Genomic DNA, 16,124 nt, shown 5'->3' with positions numbered 1-16,124 from the left:
AATATCATTAGTTGAGTTCAGTGATGGAGGATCTATAGCTTGATTATTTTTATTGTCAGAGACAAAACCAGTTACTTATAGCAGCATTATTTTGCGGAGAGAATTAATGTTGGTAGATTGCTTACAAATACCCTGAAAACACTGTGTGATACCTCGGATTTTTTAGCAGGAAAGAATACTCATAATTAAAAAGACAGTTCCTCTTTGGATTACATAATATACCCATAACCCTATGTTAGTGAAAAGCCAGCTAAACAGATCAAATTCCCAAGCAGGATGATACTCCACTTGGTATAACCAGCATACTTATTTTTGGATTTGAGTTACAGTTTGTTCAATTTATCCAGTAGAAAACTCTACTATGTTGAACAAGAAGTCTTAGCTCTGCCACAGATGCCTTGTTGGGTTAGAAGAAAAATTTTAAATAACTCTATTATGTAGCATTACCCTACCTAATGACATGAGATCCGTCTGCTGAGCTTGCATCGTCTGAGTTATGGAGTCAGCTATTATTGTCATAAATGGAAACAGGTTATGAACCAGCAAGATGAAGAACTTAAACCTATTGAGTTAAAATCTGCTCACGAAGTATCTTGTTTGTAATCCAATGCACATAGATGGGGATGCTATGAGTCAGAATCAACTCCACAGCACCTAACAAAAACAATGAAGATCAATGTGTAATTCCATTGTGTAAGTGGAATTTCAGTGAGAACCCAAGGATTCTAAGAGTGCAGTCTCCTGAAATTCTTTAGACAGCAATTCTTTAGCATGAAATTGTTTAGGCCAGGCCTCACTTAAATAGGGAAGCATTTCATGACCTTTATCACACACACACTGTATCACAGACACACACACAAAGAACATAGCCTTTAGGCCCACAGAGGACACCTGCTTCAGTGATATAAATAACAAGTCCATTATAGTGTCTCGTTGATTGGATTGTGTCTTCCTAACATTATATCAGCTTGGCTGAGTCATGATTGTCAGGGGTTTGGCAGCTATGTAATAATAATACGATGTGGTAGTTATATAATGATCCCCCCAGGATGTGATGTAACATGATAAGCCTTTAATCGTGCAACAGCCTTGATCCAAACGTAAGGTGAGTTTCACTGCAACACTTTTCTGTTGCTCAAGACAAAAGGAGACAGGCCTGAGCAGAGAGACAGGAAACTACCATAAAGCAAGTGGAGAATGTCCTTCCAGCCCAGTTCTCCGCACTAGTACCCTCCTCCATCCAAGGGAAGAATGAGGCCAAGACAAGTGCAGGTCTGCCAGGGATGCTGGGCCAACAGATGCTGAAAGGAGACTAGACCTTTCCTCCTCAACTTTGACTCAAATGAGCAAAAAAGCTTTCCCCTAGAGCTGGCACCATGAATTTAAACTTGAGCCTCCTAAATTGTGATGATACAAACTCTGCTTGTGAAAGCTAGCCCCTTGTGGTGTTTCTGTTATGGCAGCATTTGATAAAAAACAAAACAAAACAGAAGGAATGGATATGATCTGCTCTGATTTAACCAGTTTTCAAAAGCAAATGACTATAAATACAATTTTCCCTAATCATGGGGTTTGGGGAGCCCCTCATACACAAACGCTATTTTTTATATATAATAGAGGATGTTCAGTAATGGATAGTTTCTGTTTGTGAAATCAAACCTTCTGGTTCTCTAAGAAAAGAACTAAAATCCAGCAATGCCTACATACTTGAGGATCCTACTAGAACTCTTACATGCTGGTGGCACCTGACTTTCACAACTGGTTCATGTTGCACTGGCTGTTCCATTTGATTCTAAGTGTTCTGTACAGCTATTCTCGGCACAATGAGCATAAATAAATAAAGGAAGGAGCTGTTAAATCAGATTGGATATTTGGAGGACACTGTTGTGGTGGTTGTGCTCGGGTGCCACCACGTTGGTTCCAAGCCATAGCCACCCAATGCACAGCAGAATGGAATCTTGCCTGGCCCTGCACCTTTCTCACAATTGTTCCTGTGCCTGAGTCCACTGTTGCAGTCACTGTGTCAACCCATCTCCTTGATGGCCTTTCTCTCTTTTGCTGCTCTTCTACTTTACCAAGCACGTTGTCCTTCTCCGGGCACTGTTCTCTCCTGACAACAAGTCTAAAGTATGAAAGATGAAGTCTCGCCATCCTTGCCTTGCCTCCAAGAAGCACTCCAATCATACTTCCAAGACAGATTAGTTTGTCCTTTTAGCATTCCATGGGACTTGCATTATTCTTCACCAGCACCACAACTCAAATACATGGATTCTTCTTTGGTCTTCTGTGTTCAATGGTGAACTTTCACAAGCATATGAGGCAACTGAAAATGGCTTGGGTCAGGCACACCTTAGTCCTCAAAGTAACATCCTTGCTTTTCAGTATCCTAAAGAGGTCTTGTACAGCAGATTTACCTGATGCAGATTTGATCTCTTGACTGCTGCTTCCGTGAGCACTGATTGTGAATACAAGCAAGACGAAATCTTTGACAACTTCAACCTTTTCTCCATTTGCCATGATGTAATCTATTGGTCCAGTTGTGAGGATTTGGGTCTTCTTTACATTGAGTTGTAATCCATACTGAAGGCTGCAATCCTTGATTTTCATTAGCAAGTACTTAAAGTCCTCATTTATAGCAAGCAAGTTTGTGTCATCTGTATATCATAGCTTGTTAATAAGCATTCCTCTAATCCTCATACCCAATTCTTCTTTACAGAATCCAGCTTCTCTGATTATTTGCTCAGCAACAGATTGAATAAGTATAGTGATAGGATACAACCAGGACACATACCTTTCCTGATTTTAAACCATGCAGTAGTCCCTTGTTTCATTTGCACAAATGTCCCTTGATCCTTGTACAAGTTCTACATGAGCACAATGAAGTGTTCTAGAATTCCCATTTTTCTCAAAGATATCCATAGTTTACTATTACTGACCCAGTTCAATGCTTTTTTATAGTTAATAAAACATAAGTAAGCATCTTTCAGGTATGCTTTGCTTTCTGTCCCAATCCATCTGATGTCAGCAATAATATCCCTTGTTTTATGTCCTCTTCTGAATCTATCCGGAACCTCTGGCACTTCCCTGTCAATACTCTTGCAACCATTGGTGTAGAATTTTCAGCAAAATATCACTGGCACATGATAGCAATGATATTGTTCTACAGTGTGAACATTCTGTAGGGCCACCTTTCTTTGGAATGGGTACAAATTGGGATCTCTTCCAGTCAGTTGGCGAAATAGCTGTCTTCCAAATTTCATAGCATAGAAGAATAAGTGCTTCCAGAGCTTCATAAGCTTGCTGAAACATTTCATTGGTATTCCATCAATTCCCGGGGCTTTATTTTTTACTAATGCTGTCACTGCCACTTCCACCTCTTCTTTCAGCATCACTGGTTCTTGCTCATATGCTACTTCCTGGAGTGGTGGACTCTCAACTAGTTCTTTCTGATACAGTGACTCTGTGTGTACTATCTTCTCTTGAAGCTCTCCTTCCTCCCCACTAACCCCTCTCTCATGAACCCTTGATAATTTATAAATTATTGTTTTGTCATATCTTACACTGTCTGACATCTCCCTTCACCCACTTTTCTGTTGTCCATCCCCCAGGGAGGAGGTTATATGTAGATCCTTGTAACTGGTACAAGGATCTTTCCACCCCTTTCCACCCCACCCTCCCTCCACCCTCCTGGTATCACCACTCTCACCACTGGTCCTGAAGGGATCATCCTCCCTGGATTCCCTGCATTTCCAATTCCTATCTGCACCAGTGCACATCGTCTGGTCTAGCCAGATTTGTAAGGAAGAATTGGGATCATGAGAGTGGGGGTGGAGGGGTAAGGAAGCATTTAGGAACTAGAGGAAAGTTGTATGTTTCGCATCATTCAATATTTTGCACATAGAATCTTTGAAGATTGCAACTTGAGACTTGGACCTTTCCACCGAATCTTTTTTCAGTTTGATGTGCCGAGCGGGTTCTTATTTGGGGTTTTCTAGTCCTAGGGTTGCGCACATTTCATCTTCCTATTTCACTTTGCTTTCTCAAGCTGCCCTTTGACAATTTCTGTTCAGCTCTTTGACGTCATCATTTTTTTATTTGCCTTAGCTACTCTACAATTAAGATCAAGAATTGGAGTCTCTTCTGACACAAGTTGATCTTTCCTTGTCTTCCTATTTTTTGATGACCTTTTGCTTTCTCCATGAATGATGTTCTTGATGTCCTCCCACAGCTCATCGGGTCTTCTGTCATTAGTGTTCACTGCAGCAAATCTATTCTTGAAATTCTGGTATGATGTACTCAAAGTTCCATTTTGACTCTCGTGGATTTGTCTTCATTTTCTTCAGTTGCAATCTGAACTTACATAGGCACAATTGGCTGTCTGTTTCACAGTCAATTCCTGGCCTCATTTTAGCTGTTGACATTGAGCTTCTCCACTGTATCTTCCCACAGACTTAGGCAATTTGATTTCTGGTATTCCATCTGAAGAAGTTAATGTGTATAGTCAGAGTTTGTGTTGTTGAAAAATGGTATTTACTATGAACACAATCTTGGTCTTATAAATCATACAATCTTCAGCTTCATTTCTATTGCCAAGACTAAATCTTCTAAGTACTGTTTCTTCCTCATTGTTTCCAACTTTTGCATTACCATCACCAATAATTATCAATGTATCTTGATTGTATGTTTGATCAATTTCAGATTGACAACATAGAATCAATTCTTCAATCCTTCAATTCTTCACCACTAGCTTAAGTAATTGGTACATACATTTGAATAATAGTTGTATTGATTGGATTTCTTTGTGTGTAGATAGACATTATCCTACCACAGACAGCACTGTACTTCAAAATAAATCTGGAGATGTCCCTTTTGACAACGAATGCGATGTCATTCCTCTCGATTGTGTCATTCCTGGCCTAGTGAATCACGATTTTCTGACTCAACATAACCAATACCACTCCATTTCAGCTTACTAACCCCTAAGATATCAATCTTTTTTTATTATTAATCATTTTACTGGGGGGCTCTTACAAATCTTATGACAATCCATCATTCAATTGTATTAAGCACACTTGTACATACATTGCCACCAATATTTCCAAAACATTTTCTTTTTACTTGAGCCCTTGATATAAGCTCCTCTTTTTCCTCCCTCCCTGAATCCTTGATCAATGATATATTATTGTTTTAATTTCGTGTCTTACACTTTCTGTTGTTTCCCTTCACCCACATTTCTGTTATTCGTCCCTCTGGGGGGTGGGCTATACATCCAACTCTGTGATGGATTCTCCCTTTTGCACCCTTAAGACATCAATCTTTATGCATTCCACTTCATTTTTGATGACTTCCAATTTTCCTAGATTCAAACTTTGTACATTCCAATTTCTGATTTTTAGTAGATTTTTGCTGCTGTTTCTTCCTACCTTGAGTTGTGACCCATCAGCAAATGACATCTCAAAGGCTCCACTCTCACTGGTTTTACTCCATTCACATCACCAGGGTCTACTCTACAGTCACATTTCAAGTCTCTTCTGACCCAAGGGGCCCCTCCTCCAGCACTACCTCCTACAACACTCTGGCTTCCATTCTGTAGGTCTTCAGTATCTGACAATGCTTCCATGCTACACATAAGATTTTTAGCGATTACTTCCTCCAAAGTGGGTAGTTGAGTATTTGTTTGTAGTCTATTCTTAGTCTGAGAGCTTCACTGAAACTTGTTCACTTGGTATGACTAACCCTGCTGGCATTTGAAATAAAAGTGGCATAGCGACACACAAGGCCCCACAGTTCAACAAAGTGACTGGCAAGTAAATAGACTTGTTTAACTCAGCAGTAGCTGAGTTTAATCCAATTGTTTCATTTTGGTCAAAAGACTTCATGAACTTTTTCCTTTATACAATAAAACTTTAAATGGCCATGGTTATATAACTTAATGCAAATGTTGGGGTTTTTTTTAACCTGATGAAAATGCTTTGCAAAATATTCATAGCAAAATAAAATCAATTAATGAAACTTTAGATAAAATATCTTTAAAAATAATAATCAACTCCATTTTCAAAGAACTTCACATATAACATATAATCATAAAACATAATACTATACTGTTATTGATAGAACTGTGGCTTTCCAAAGTATTTGTTAACTTGTCTGGGCCATGACTCTCATTATTATGCAACCTTCTTCTGTTTTGTGATCTGATGTAATTATCCTGTGTATTGTAAATCCTGACCTCTTTGATGTCAATGAAGCAGGATTAGGGGCAGTTATGCTAATAAGGCAGGTTGCAATCTGTAGTATGAGGGTGTGTCTTGAGTCAATCTCTTTTTGAAATATATAAATACCACTAAAAATTTGAATTACGGTGCTGATGAAGAATATTGAAAGTACTATGGCTGTCAGAAGAACAAACAAATCTGTCTTGGAATAATACAACCTGAATGTTCTTTGGCGGCAAGGATGAGCAGACTTCATCTGGAGTACTTTGGACATGTCAGGAGAGACCAGTCCCTGGAGAAGGACATCATGCTCGGTAAAGCAATAGGGCAAGTGGAAAGGAGGAAAGCCCTTGACGAGATGGATTGACACAGTCCCTGCAATGCTGGACTCAGGCATAAGCACAATGTGAGGAAGGCATACAACCAGAGAGTGTCTTGTTTACACAGAGTCCCTGTGAGTCAGAACCAACTGGAGGCACCTAATAACAACACTTTCTGGAATAACCAGTTTGTCTTCCTTAGGGAAACTTACATTTTTCCTTACAAAATACATACTATGCTCAATCTAGCTTAAATTATTTAAGATATTTTAGAGACTGTCTTTAGATTGACATAAAACATAAGAGCCTTTGTTTTTATGAATGAGTCCACTTTTATTAATTTCTGAGAACATTAGGACTATATCATTTATATAGGCAATTATAAGGAATATAATCATCGAAATTGAGGATGCCATCAAAGGTAGAATAAAATTCCATTTTCATAACCCTATCTTCTACATGTTTCATAGTGTTTTTCAGACAAGCAATTGAGATTTTTGGATGTGTGTCATTTGAAGACCACCTTAGAGAAAACAAAATAAACAATCCACTCCTTTTTAGTGAATTTTTCAAATGCACATATGTATATCAAAACATTCTCAAGTAGCTACTGAAGGCCCCAATCATAAGACAGCCATGTGTAGTGAATATGGTTTTTCTGGAAGAGGGAAGAACTGCCCTTGAAACATGGTATTGTCAGCGTGACCTCCAACATGGCACTGGGCAGAAACTCAGACAAAATACTTTCTCTACTTCAGAGCCAATCTCTCAGGAAGGGAATCACAAACTCTCCAGTCTGAAGGGAGCTCAAACTGTCAGCTTTCTACAGTTAAATAACACCACACAAAACAAACAAGGAACCAGTGTCTTTTTCTTTTAAACTTTCTATCATTAATTAGGTGAAGGTTTATAGAACAGATCATTATACTACATCAACCAGTCCTACATATTTTGTCTCAACTTACATTGTCATCCCTTCAACGTGCTACCACTCATCTCACCTCCTCCTTCTGTATCCTCCTTCCATTCCTCCTCCTTTTCCAACTTTGTGAGTTTTGTCTTGGACATAAGCTGCACTCCTGATCTTGAGTAGTTGATTATGCAACCACAGGAGTGAGTTCAGTTCCAGATCTGAAGGGTGGCTAAGGGACACAGCCTTGGGCCCAGAGTCTTTTCTTTTTTAAAGAACATTTATTCAGTCTCAAAAGGGGAAGGGAAGGACAACTTCAGAGACTTATCATGTGGGTGAGAGAGACAATTAGCACAAGGTCATAGTGGTGTCCAAATGTTTGCTGTGATACATAGCTTACAATTTCATATCCCTTTGGACTCTGAAAAATGCTGATCTACTTTCTAGGACTTAAGTTTTGTCTTTTCAATAAATTTAACACTTTTGGCTTTCTTTTGAAAAAAAAAAAAAAACGGATCTGTGAGGTCGGAAAAATTGTCTCATAAACATTATTGGTGGTAGAGCAATAAGACATAGTTCCCAGGAGGACTCCCAGGGGGAGACTGAGGACATGATTGGAACATATGCATAATTTAATGAAGAGGTGCTTACAACATCGGTTGAAAGATTTCCCGGAGGCATTCAAGGCATGACTCATTACTATGTGACCCCAGTATGCTGATCTTCATTAAGTATACACCCAGGTAAGCCCCTAAGGGAGATTGCCCCTACCCGGGCTGGTCACGGAGGGTGGAGGTTGTTCTCTTTCCAATACAATCTTTCTGAGGGCAAGCATATTCACTTCTAGTTAAGAGGGAATTTAACAGAGGCTTAATCCATGAGGGGACTTTTCAAATGGATTTTGGTCTTTCAGTGTCATCTATAGATTTCTGCAAACTGGGTGCTCAGAACTTAAGCTCTGATACAATTCACTCTTCTGATTACAATTTTTTACTAGCAACCCTTGAATCACACAAGTTGGTGTGCTCCTTCTGTATGAGCTTAGCTGACACCTCCATTGGATGGCTTCTTGTTTTAAGACAAGGCTTTAAGACCCAGATGTTATTCTTTCTGATAGCCAGGCATCATCTAATTTCTTCACTACACTTTGCTATAGCACCCATATCTTCAGTGATCACTTCATGTGGGCTAGTATCAAATTCAAAATCAATTCATATATCTAAGGTTTATATATATCCTTGGTCCATTTTAGAGGCAGGATAATTAACTTCTTGAGAACTAATTTATAAGCTGCATGGGGCATTTGGTAATTCTAATAATACTATCATTAATCTAGCCAATATATAAAATTGAAAATACTAGTAAGAAAATGAATATTTAAATACAGGATTTATAAAATATATAGAATTTTCACTTATACAGATTAGAAAACTTATGTGACTGGCACTGCTTAAGAAAAGAATGAGCATTAGACACAGGCAAAAAATTTCAATAATGTTCATTCACTAAGGCAAAACTATATTTGCAGAACTAAGCCATGTCACAAAAAGCAAAGAAAATATGAAAATAGCATTAACTTGCCAATTATTGGGTAATCTTAAAAGTGAGAGATTTGAACCATAGTCCAATAACTTCAGAATTCACAACCTTGGGATAGCTCTCATTTATTTCTTCTAGCTATACAGCATTTCAGCTGTGAGTCCAAAGGAGTTTTTTATTTTCTTTAATATTTAACAGGTGTGTTTAAGTAAAGTCTGGTTCATTTAGTGGGGTTTCCAAACCAGATCCTTCAATTGTGGCCTATGAGAAATGATACACATCTTGAAAAATCCCAAATCTAAAATCCAGGTAGCCTATAACAGAAGGCCTGGGTCACCATACAAGGAAAAGAAATGCAAATTAGGCACGTAATACAGGGCAGATTCCCCCACCGGAGGGAGGGGGGGTGCACTCAATATAAATAATGTTAAGCATTTCTCCCAAGGCAAGCTTCCCCTCCCTAGGTTACCCACCAACAGAAGTCAAATAACTTCCTCCAAGACCTGTATACTGTGCCGCCTCTGGTTATGAATTTCTATTGAAATTTACTGCAAACCATTGCAGGCGTGTATGAAACTGGAGTAGCCATGGGGCAATGGTTGATACGTCCACATCTGCTGCTGTCATTTTGCTGCTATTGCTTTTGGGGGGTCTTTGTTTTCCTCTATTTCTGTGTTGTCTTGAGGACTGGTGTCAGTGTGCTTCTTTCTACGTGGTGGTGTCCTGAATGTTGCTCTCAAGTTTGTCTGCTCTTAATATTCTTTGTCCATAGTGTTCCTACCAGCTTTTTTTTTTTTTTTTGTAATGCTGATCTAGTTTCACAAATTCCTTTAATGTCTCCCTGTTTGGAAATACTCTTATTTCTCCCTCATTCATGAGGGGTAGTTTTGCTGGATTAAGATTCTTGGTTGGCAGTTGTTTTTTTAATTTCAGGATTTTATACATGTCCCTCCATTGTCTTCTTTCCTGCACAGTTTCTACTGAGCTATCTGAGCTTACTCTTAATGGTTTTTCTTTGTAGGTGATTGTGCTTTTCCCCTGGCTGCTCTCAGAATTCTCTCCTTTTTCTTGAAATTGGAGAGTTTGACTACACTATATTGTGATGTTTTCCTTTGGGGCCTCTCCTATTTAGGGTTTCCTCCATCCGTTGAGAGTGCCTGAATATCATTTTTTTTCTGAATTCTATTTCTGTTAAAGGACCTTTTCAGGCGGGGCCGGTGCCAGTCGTTAGAAGTGGTTCCCGTGCTTGGTTGGACTTGGGTGTTTGTATTTTGGTTTTTGAAGAAGCCAGCGGCCGGCCTAAGTGGAGGAGGTTGAGGAGGGAGGAAGAGGAAGAGGAAGAAGTAGTCGGAACCAATTGCCGCCAGCAGTGACTGAGGAGGAGAAAGGAAGGAAGAAGGCGGAGTGGGGAGAGGCAGAGACAGAGCCCGACGGGGTGGCACCAGCTGCAAGAGCCCCGCAGGGTCCAGTCTGAGGGGAGCGGAGCTGCCACCTAAGCCACTGTCTCAACCTCGGTTTCATCCTTCTGGCCCACCTAAGGATCTGCTGCTTGGATGGGCCGCCCCGCGACCCCCAGCGACCCCCGTGCTGCACTCTCAGGTTACTACCTCCAACACGAAAAATCAGCACCCTGCATCCTGGACGTTCATTTTAAAGTTTGAAATTAGGGACTTTTATCAAATTTGGACATGGCTAATCGAGGAGCAACAAGACCCAACGGGCCAAATACTGGAAATAAAATATGCCCGTTCAAACTAGTACTTCTGGGAGAGTCTGCTGTTGGTAAATCAAGCCTAGTGCTTCCTTTTGTGAAGGGCCAATTTCGTGAATTTCAGGAGAGTGCCATTGGGGCTCCTTTCCTAACCCAAACTGTGTGTCTCGATGACACAACAGTAAAGTTTGAAATATGGGACACAGCTGGTCAAGAGCAATACCACAGCCTCGCCCCAATGTACTACAGAGGAGCACAAGTAGCCATAGTCATGTATGATATCACAAATGAGGAATCCTTTGCAAGAGCAAAAAACTGGGTTAAAGAACTTCAGAGGCAAGCAAGTCCTAACATTGTAATAGCTTTATCAGGAAACAAGGCTGACCTAGCAAATAAAAGAGCAGTAGATTTCCAGGAAGCACAGTCCTATGCAGATGATAACAGTTTATTATTCATGGAAACATCAGTGAAAACATCAATGAATGTAAATGAAATATTTATGGCAATAGCTAAAAAGTTGCCAAAGAATGAACCACAGAATCCAGGAGCCACTTCTGCCAGAGGAAGAGGAGTAGACCTTACTAAACCCACACAGCCAACAAGGAGTCAGTGTTGTAACTAAACCTCTAATCTGAACGAGTTGGAATATTCTTCTCCTTCCTAAATGTTAACAATGGAATGGAGCATTTAACCAGCCCAGCATGACTTCCAAAAAGAAGAGACTTATGATAGAGTCATTTCTAACACAGAATTATTTTAAGTGTTTTGAACTTAATTTTTAATAACATGCATGTGCCCCTCTGAGTAAAGTTGCAGCAATAGAAGGGGAAAGTCAGAGCTGTGTGCACACTTGTTTCATTGGAAGATGATGGGGGATCATTTCTTATCAGTGGGGACAAAGAGAGATATGACTATCTGTACCCACAGTTAACCAGCCAGTTCTTGCAAACTGGTTGCAAACTGGTACCATATAGTGGTCTTGGAGAAAGATTTGGAACTTAACTAATTTGGGCTTTAAAAAAAATTCTCTTTTTAGGAGGCTCTAAAATATTTATGCTTAGCTACAGTATTCAGGCAAATGATAATTTCTCCTGGTATCTGTATTTAAAGAACAGATTCCACATTTTAATAAATTAGCCACAAGAACACAGTCCCACATCTTTGGTGGGAAAAGTCCACACTGATGGCATACTGTATTTAAGTTATAGCCTGTCATTTCTTAAATGGTGGTTTAAAAAAGTCAAATGTAACCCATCTTGCTTTAGAAACATGAGCGCTAATAAATGCAGCTTGATGGACAGTGTTCCCTTCAAACATGGGGAGCTATTGATTGGAAGAAGGAGGAAAGAAAAATAAGAAAGAAAAGAGAGGATGGCGGGAGAAGTCTGAGTGGATCATTTTCTCAGTGTAGGAGCTTTGTAGCTGTCATCGTAAGAGCTGGACAGGCCACAGTGGAAATTGTCTTGGTGCCAGGTGTGCACCTGGAATAGTCCTGGGTTGGTCCTGTGGGGTCTGTGGTGTAGAGCTGTTCTGAGGACTCCTTGCCGGTATCAAAGGGAGCCATGCTGGGTACAGATCTCTGGCTCTTGGGGGAGACTCCCCCCACCCCAAGATCCTGATCTATGGCACCTCAGAGGTTAACTTCCTAGCCTGTTTGCTGGTGTCTCAGAGGCCAAGGATAGGCTTGGACACAGGGGCTGTGGAGGTTTGCTCCTTACTAGTTGCTCGTGCCACAGGGGTTGAGCAGAGGCCTGGACACTGGCACCATAGAAGTTCACTCTGAAATTGGTTGCTGGAACCACGTGGGCTGAACCCAAGCCGAGTTGCTTGCCCTGCAGAGGTTTGCTCTTCAATCTGCTTTCTAGTGCTGCATGGGCCAAGCGGAGGCCTGACTGCTGGCACCATGGAGGTTCACTCCCCAGCCTGATTGAGCAAAGCCCTTGACACAGACGCCAAGCTTGGTTGCTGCCACTACAGCCGGGGAAGCAGGAGCCTGGATGCTAACCAAGTAGGTCCTCCACTCCCTAACTTAATCACTGGTGCCACAGGGGCCACCCAGGAGTGTGATTGGCCAGGATCCATCAGGGAAAGCAGTGGGCATCTTGAGTACTAGTCAGTTCCTTCCTCTCTCCCTGCACTGTCCTCAATTTTTGGAAGGTAGGGATTTTGACTCACTTAATTTTAAAGCTGTTCTGGGAAATCTCTGGTCATCCTGTCCTTTCTTCCTGATTATTTTCCTCCCGGTTGTTATAAAGAGCTGTAGCTATGTGTATTTTCAGTCAGCCATCTTGTCCTGAATGTCCCCAGGGAACCTAATTTTGACACATTTACATTTCCAAAGATGAAATAAAAGACCAAGAAAAATGAGGGAAAAAATAGTTTTTCAAATTGGTCCTTGAAATTTCAAATTGTCTTCAGTATGTTCAGTATTTTTTTTTTTAAAAAACAAACAACTCTGCAGAGGTAAGCTTTCTGTGCTGGTTGACAGCAATCACACCAACAATTGGCTGTAGTCTGATCACTTTATCTACTCGCTGGTGGGTAAGATAATGCAAGGTTTTCAACACTGGAAATTTTAGGGCCACTGGTACTTGTAAAACTGAGAAACGAGTCCAGTCCTCTCAGAGTTAGTTTTTAAGCATAAATTATTTGGATAGTTAAGTTTTGTGTCTACTTGGCTACTCTAGTATTCTTAGTGGTTTGGAAATTAACACCCGCGACCTGACCTAATATAATGTAATCACAGTCCATCCGATGTAAGACTCTATAACGGGTTAAGATTAGATTGGAACTCAACATCTTTATTTAGATCACAATCACTATCAATTGAAAAGACATTTGCTTGGGTGTGAGGCCTGCTTTGATTATAACAAAACACTGTGCAAAAGCTTGTGTGCTTTTTGTTGGACCGTAATTTCACATTGACTTCCAGTTCTTTGGACTTGAGCCAACAACCTACCAGGCTGCCTGCTGATCTTGGGAGTCATCAGCAGCTTGTCATCTGACTTGCTGGCCTTGGATTCATTCACTTTTACAGTCACCACCCAATGGTCATCCTGCGGATCTTGGATCCCTCATTCCCACCAGCTTTATAAGATATGAGGACATTCAGCCTAACAGCTAATCCTTAGACTTGGGCCTACCTGGACTTGGACGTGTCTGTTTCTACAATTGTGTGAGCCATTCTCTTGGTAAAATTTTACATATAAGCTTCACTGGTTTTGCTTCTCCAAAGAACACAGCCTAAAATGATTAGATTCCAGCAATTTCTCTCAACAGGAAGCCTGCGCTGATCCTCAGAGTGGTGTTCTTTTATAGGTGCTATTTGGATCTGAATGAATTCAGACTTGCGGACTTTTTGAGTCTGGTTAGATATTCCCATAATTTATCATTTGAGTTGACTCCATTATAATCAATGGGGCTTAATAGTGAGAATGTTGTTTCAGTGTTCATCAAAACCCAGCAATTTTGAGACACATTTCCCCATTTTTGTCTAGCAGAAGCAATACCTACAGCATACAAAGATTTTCCCTGCAGCTCTATTGGTTTTGAAAGTTCGGGGGCAGGCAAATACTACAGGAACAACTTACCCCATAATTGGAGTTTCCCCTTTTAAATCTATTCTTCTCTCTAGAATTTTTACAGTCTTTTTTCAATGCTTGGATTGCTTCCAATCAGATCCTAAGTTCCTCAGTGAATTTTTTTTAAGGTTTCTCCTTGGGTTTGGGAAATTCCTTTATAATAGTTTATAATTTTGCTCTTGACCAAGGGGACAAGAATATAGTCCAATTTATGGATCACACAGGAGTGGTATCAGTAGATGGTTGAACTAGAAAGGTGTCTGCTAAGAAAGACTGGGATCAATGAAGAGGACGCCTTAGAGACAGAGGGAAAGGAAGTTCAGCTAAAAGACACTGTGAATCCGGAAAACAAGCCAAAAAGTAACGAATGTTAAGGTAGACTAAAGGGACGAGAGGCAGTCACAATCATGTTTGACAGGCTTGCTAGGCATTCTTTGAAGGGAAGTTACCAGTCTGAGGTAGGTAGTTTATTGTGCCAACCTGGCCGATAAACACATGTGGGGTTAATTGAAGGGGGGAGGGGTAAATGATTCAGTGAGCCTCACCTTTCTAGTTCTCAGGTCTCTTGTTTTCTGATGGTCGGACCAGGGTGCAGCTGCCTTAGCCAGTTCCCTGCTTCAGCTGGCAAGACTCACTTCCTGCCAGACATCCCTGAGGAGAAGCTGCATGGACCTACCCCGATGCAGCCCTGGATGCTGGAGCAGCCGTGTGGAGACCCCTGCCAGCGCTGAGATGTTTACACACTCACTGACTCTGCTTTCCTTCTGCAGTCGGCATCATTGTGTCTGTTTTGTGAGATTGAGGAGGACTTTGTGGATTGGTGTAGGACATGCAGGTTAATGTTGGACTTGGGGGGCTTGGGTAGCACTGGGTTGGGATGTTTTCTTGATGTGCACTTAGCCTTTATATAAAACTGTCTCTTTTACATGAGTTTCTGTGGATTTGTTTCTCTAAAGTACCCAGACTAACACTCAGTCCCTGAGGGTTTAGAGGTTTACAAATACTCATCAACGAATCCTACATTTCTTGAGGGATCCTCTGAGATGCTTTAACTTCTCTATCTGAAAATTTCCTCAGAATAGCCACAGTAGGAATAAATTCTTCTTAGTTGGTGTCATTAATTTTTAACCTAAAATTTACCAGTGCTTCTTGGATCCCATGCCTAACCTACAAGAAGCAAAAAGTCCCAAATGAACCTAGTTCATCAAGAGGGCCAGGCTCAGCCTACTCTAGAGAAATCCAGTGAGCTCAAAATGGAAGAGCAGAATTCATAATGGAGAGGAAACTTATTGGACAACCTCCACAAACAGCACAGAAACAGAAAGCCCAGATGCCTTTACAGGTACTGATGTGTGCTTCCCAAAATCCTCAGGGTCACCTTCAGACCCCTATTTCAGATGCCAATATGGTGCAAAGAACCTGAGTCAATAAAAAACTTAATCTATTATTAATCTACTGTTAGATGAGGTTTATTCAGGCAGAAATCACAAGTCAGGCAACATTAAACTACATGTGGAAAAGTACTCTGTCACCGAGTGTCAGCAATGATTGGCAAGACATAGGGGGAGAAAAGAAGCTTACATAAATAATAAAACCCAAACTTTTGGTGGGGGGGGAGAAACAAAGAAGCTTATTTCTGAATGACTTATACAATTTACTACTGAGACCCTGCAAATAAGGGTGGCCTGGTTTACAGGGTTTACAAGACAGCTAGCTTAAGGAATCATCAATCCACATGACTACTGTCACTTTGTCAACCACCAAAAACCAACCCACTGCCATCAAGTCAATGATGATGAATCATGACTCTACATGATAGAGTCACTTTGGGAACATTTAATAAAACAG

The 16,124-nt window shown here is 40.6% G+C and overlaps 1 protein-coding gene across 1 annotated transcript; it reads left to right on the top strand.

The window, feature by feature from the left end:
* Nucleotides 1–10,577: 10,577 nt before the first annotated feature.
* LOC101652923 (ras-related protein Rab-5A-like) lies at nucleotides 10,578–11,317 on the top strand. Its single transcript, XM_045290144.1, has one exon. The coding sequence runs from the start codon at nucleotides 10,673–10,675 to the stop codon at nucleotides 11,315–11,317; it is 645 nt and encodes a 214-aa protein (XP_045146079.1). The 5' UTR covers nucleotides 10,578–10,672.
* Nucleotides 11,318–16,124: the final 4,807 nt, after the last annotated feature.

The sequence above is a fragment of the Echinops telfairi genome, unplaced genomic scaffold, assembly GCF_000313985.2.
Source record: "Echinops telfairi isolate 266 unplaced genomic scaffold, ASM31398v2 ScPeMD7_31;HRSCAF=116, whole genome shotgun sequence".
Taxonomy (NCBI): Eukaryota; Metazoa; Chordata; class Mammalia; order Afrosoricida; family Tenrecidae; genus Echinops; species Echinops telfairi.
This window is presented reverse-complemented; position numbering and strand designations above follow the sequence as displayed.

Excerpts from the sequence above, each read along its gene's own strand:
- LOC101652923 (XM_045290144.1), top strand. The coding sequence starts at position 10,673 with ATGGCTAATCGAGGAGCAACAAGACCCAACGGGCCAAATACTGGAAAT.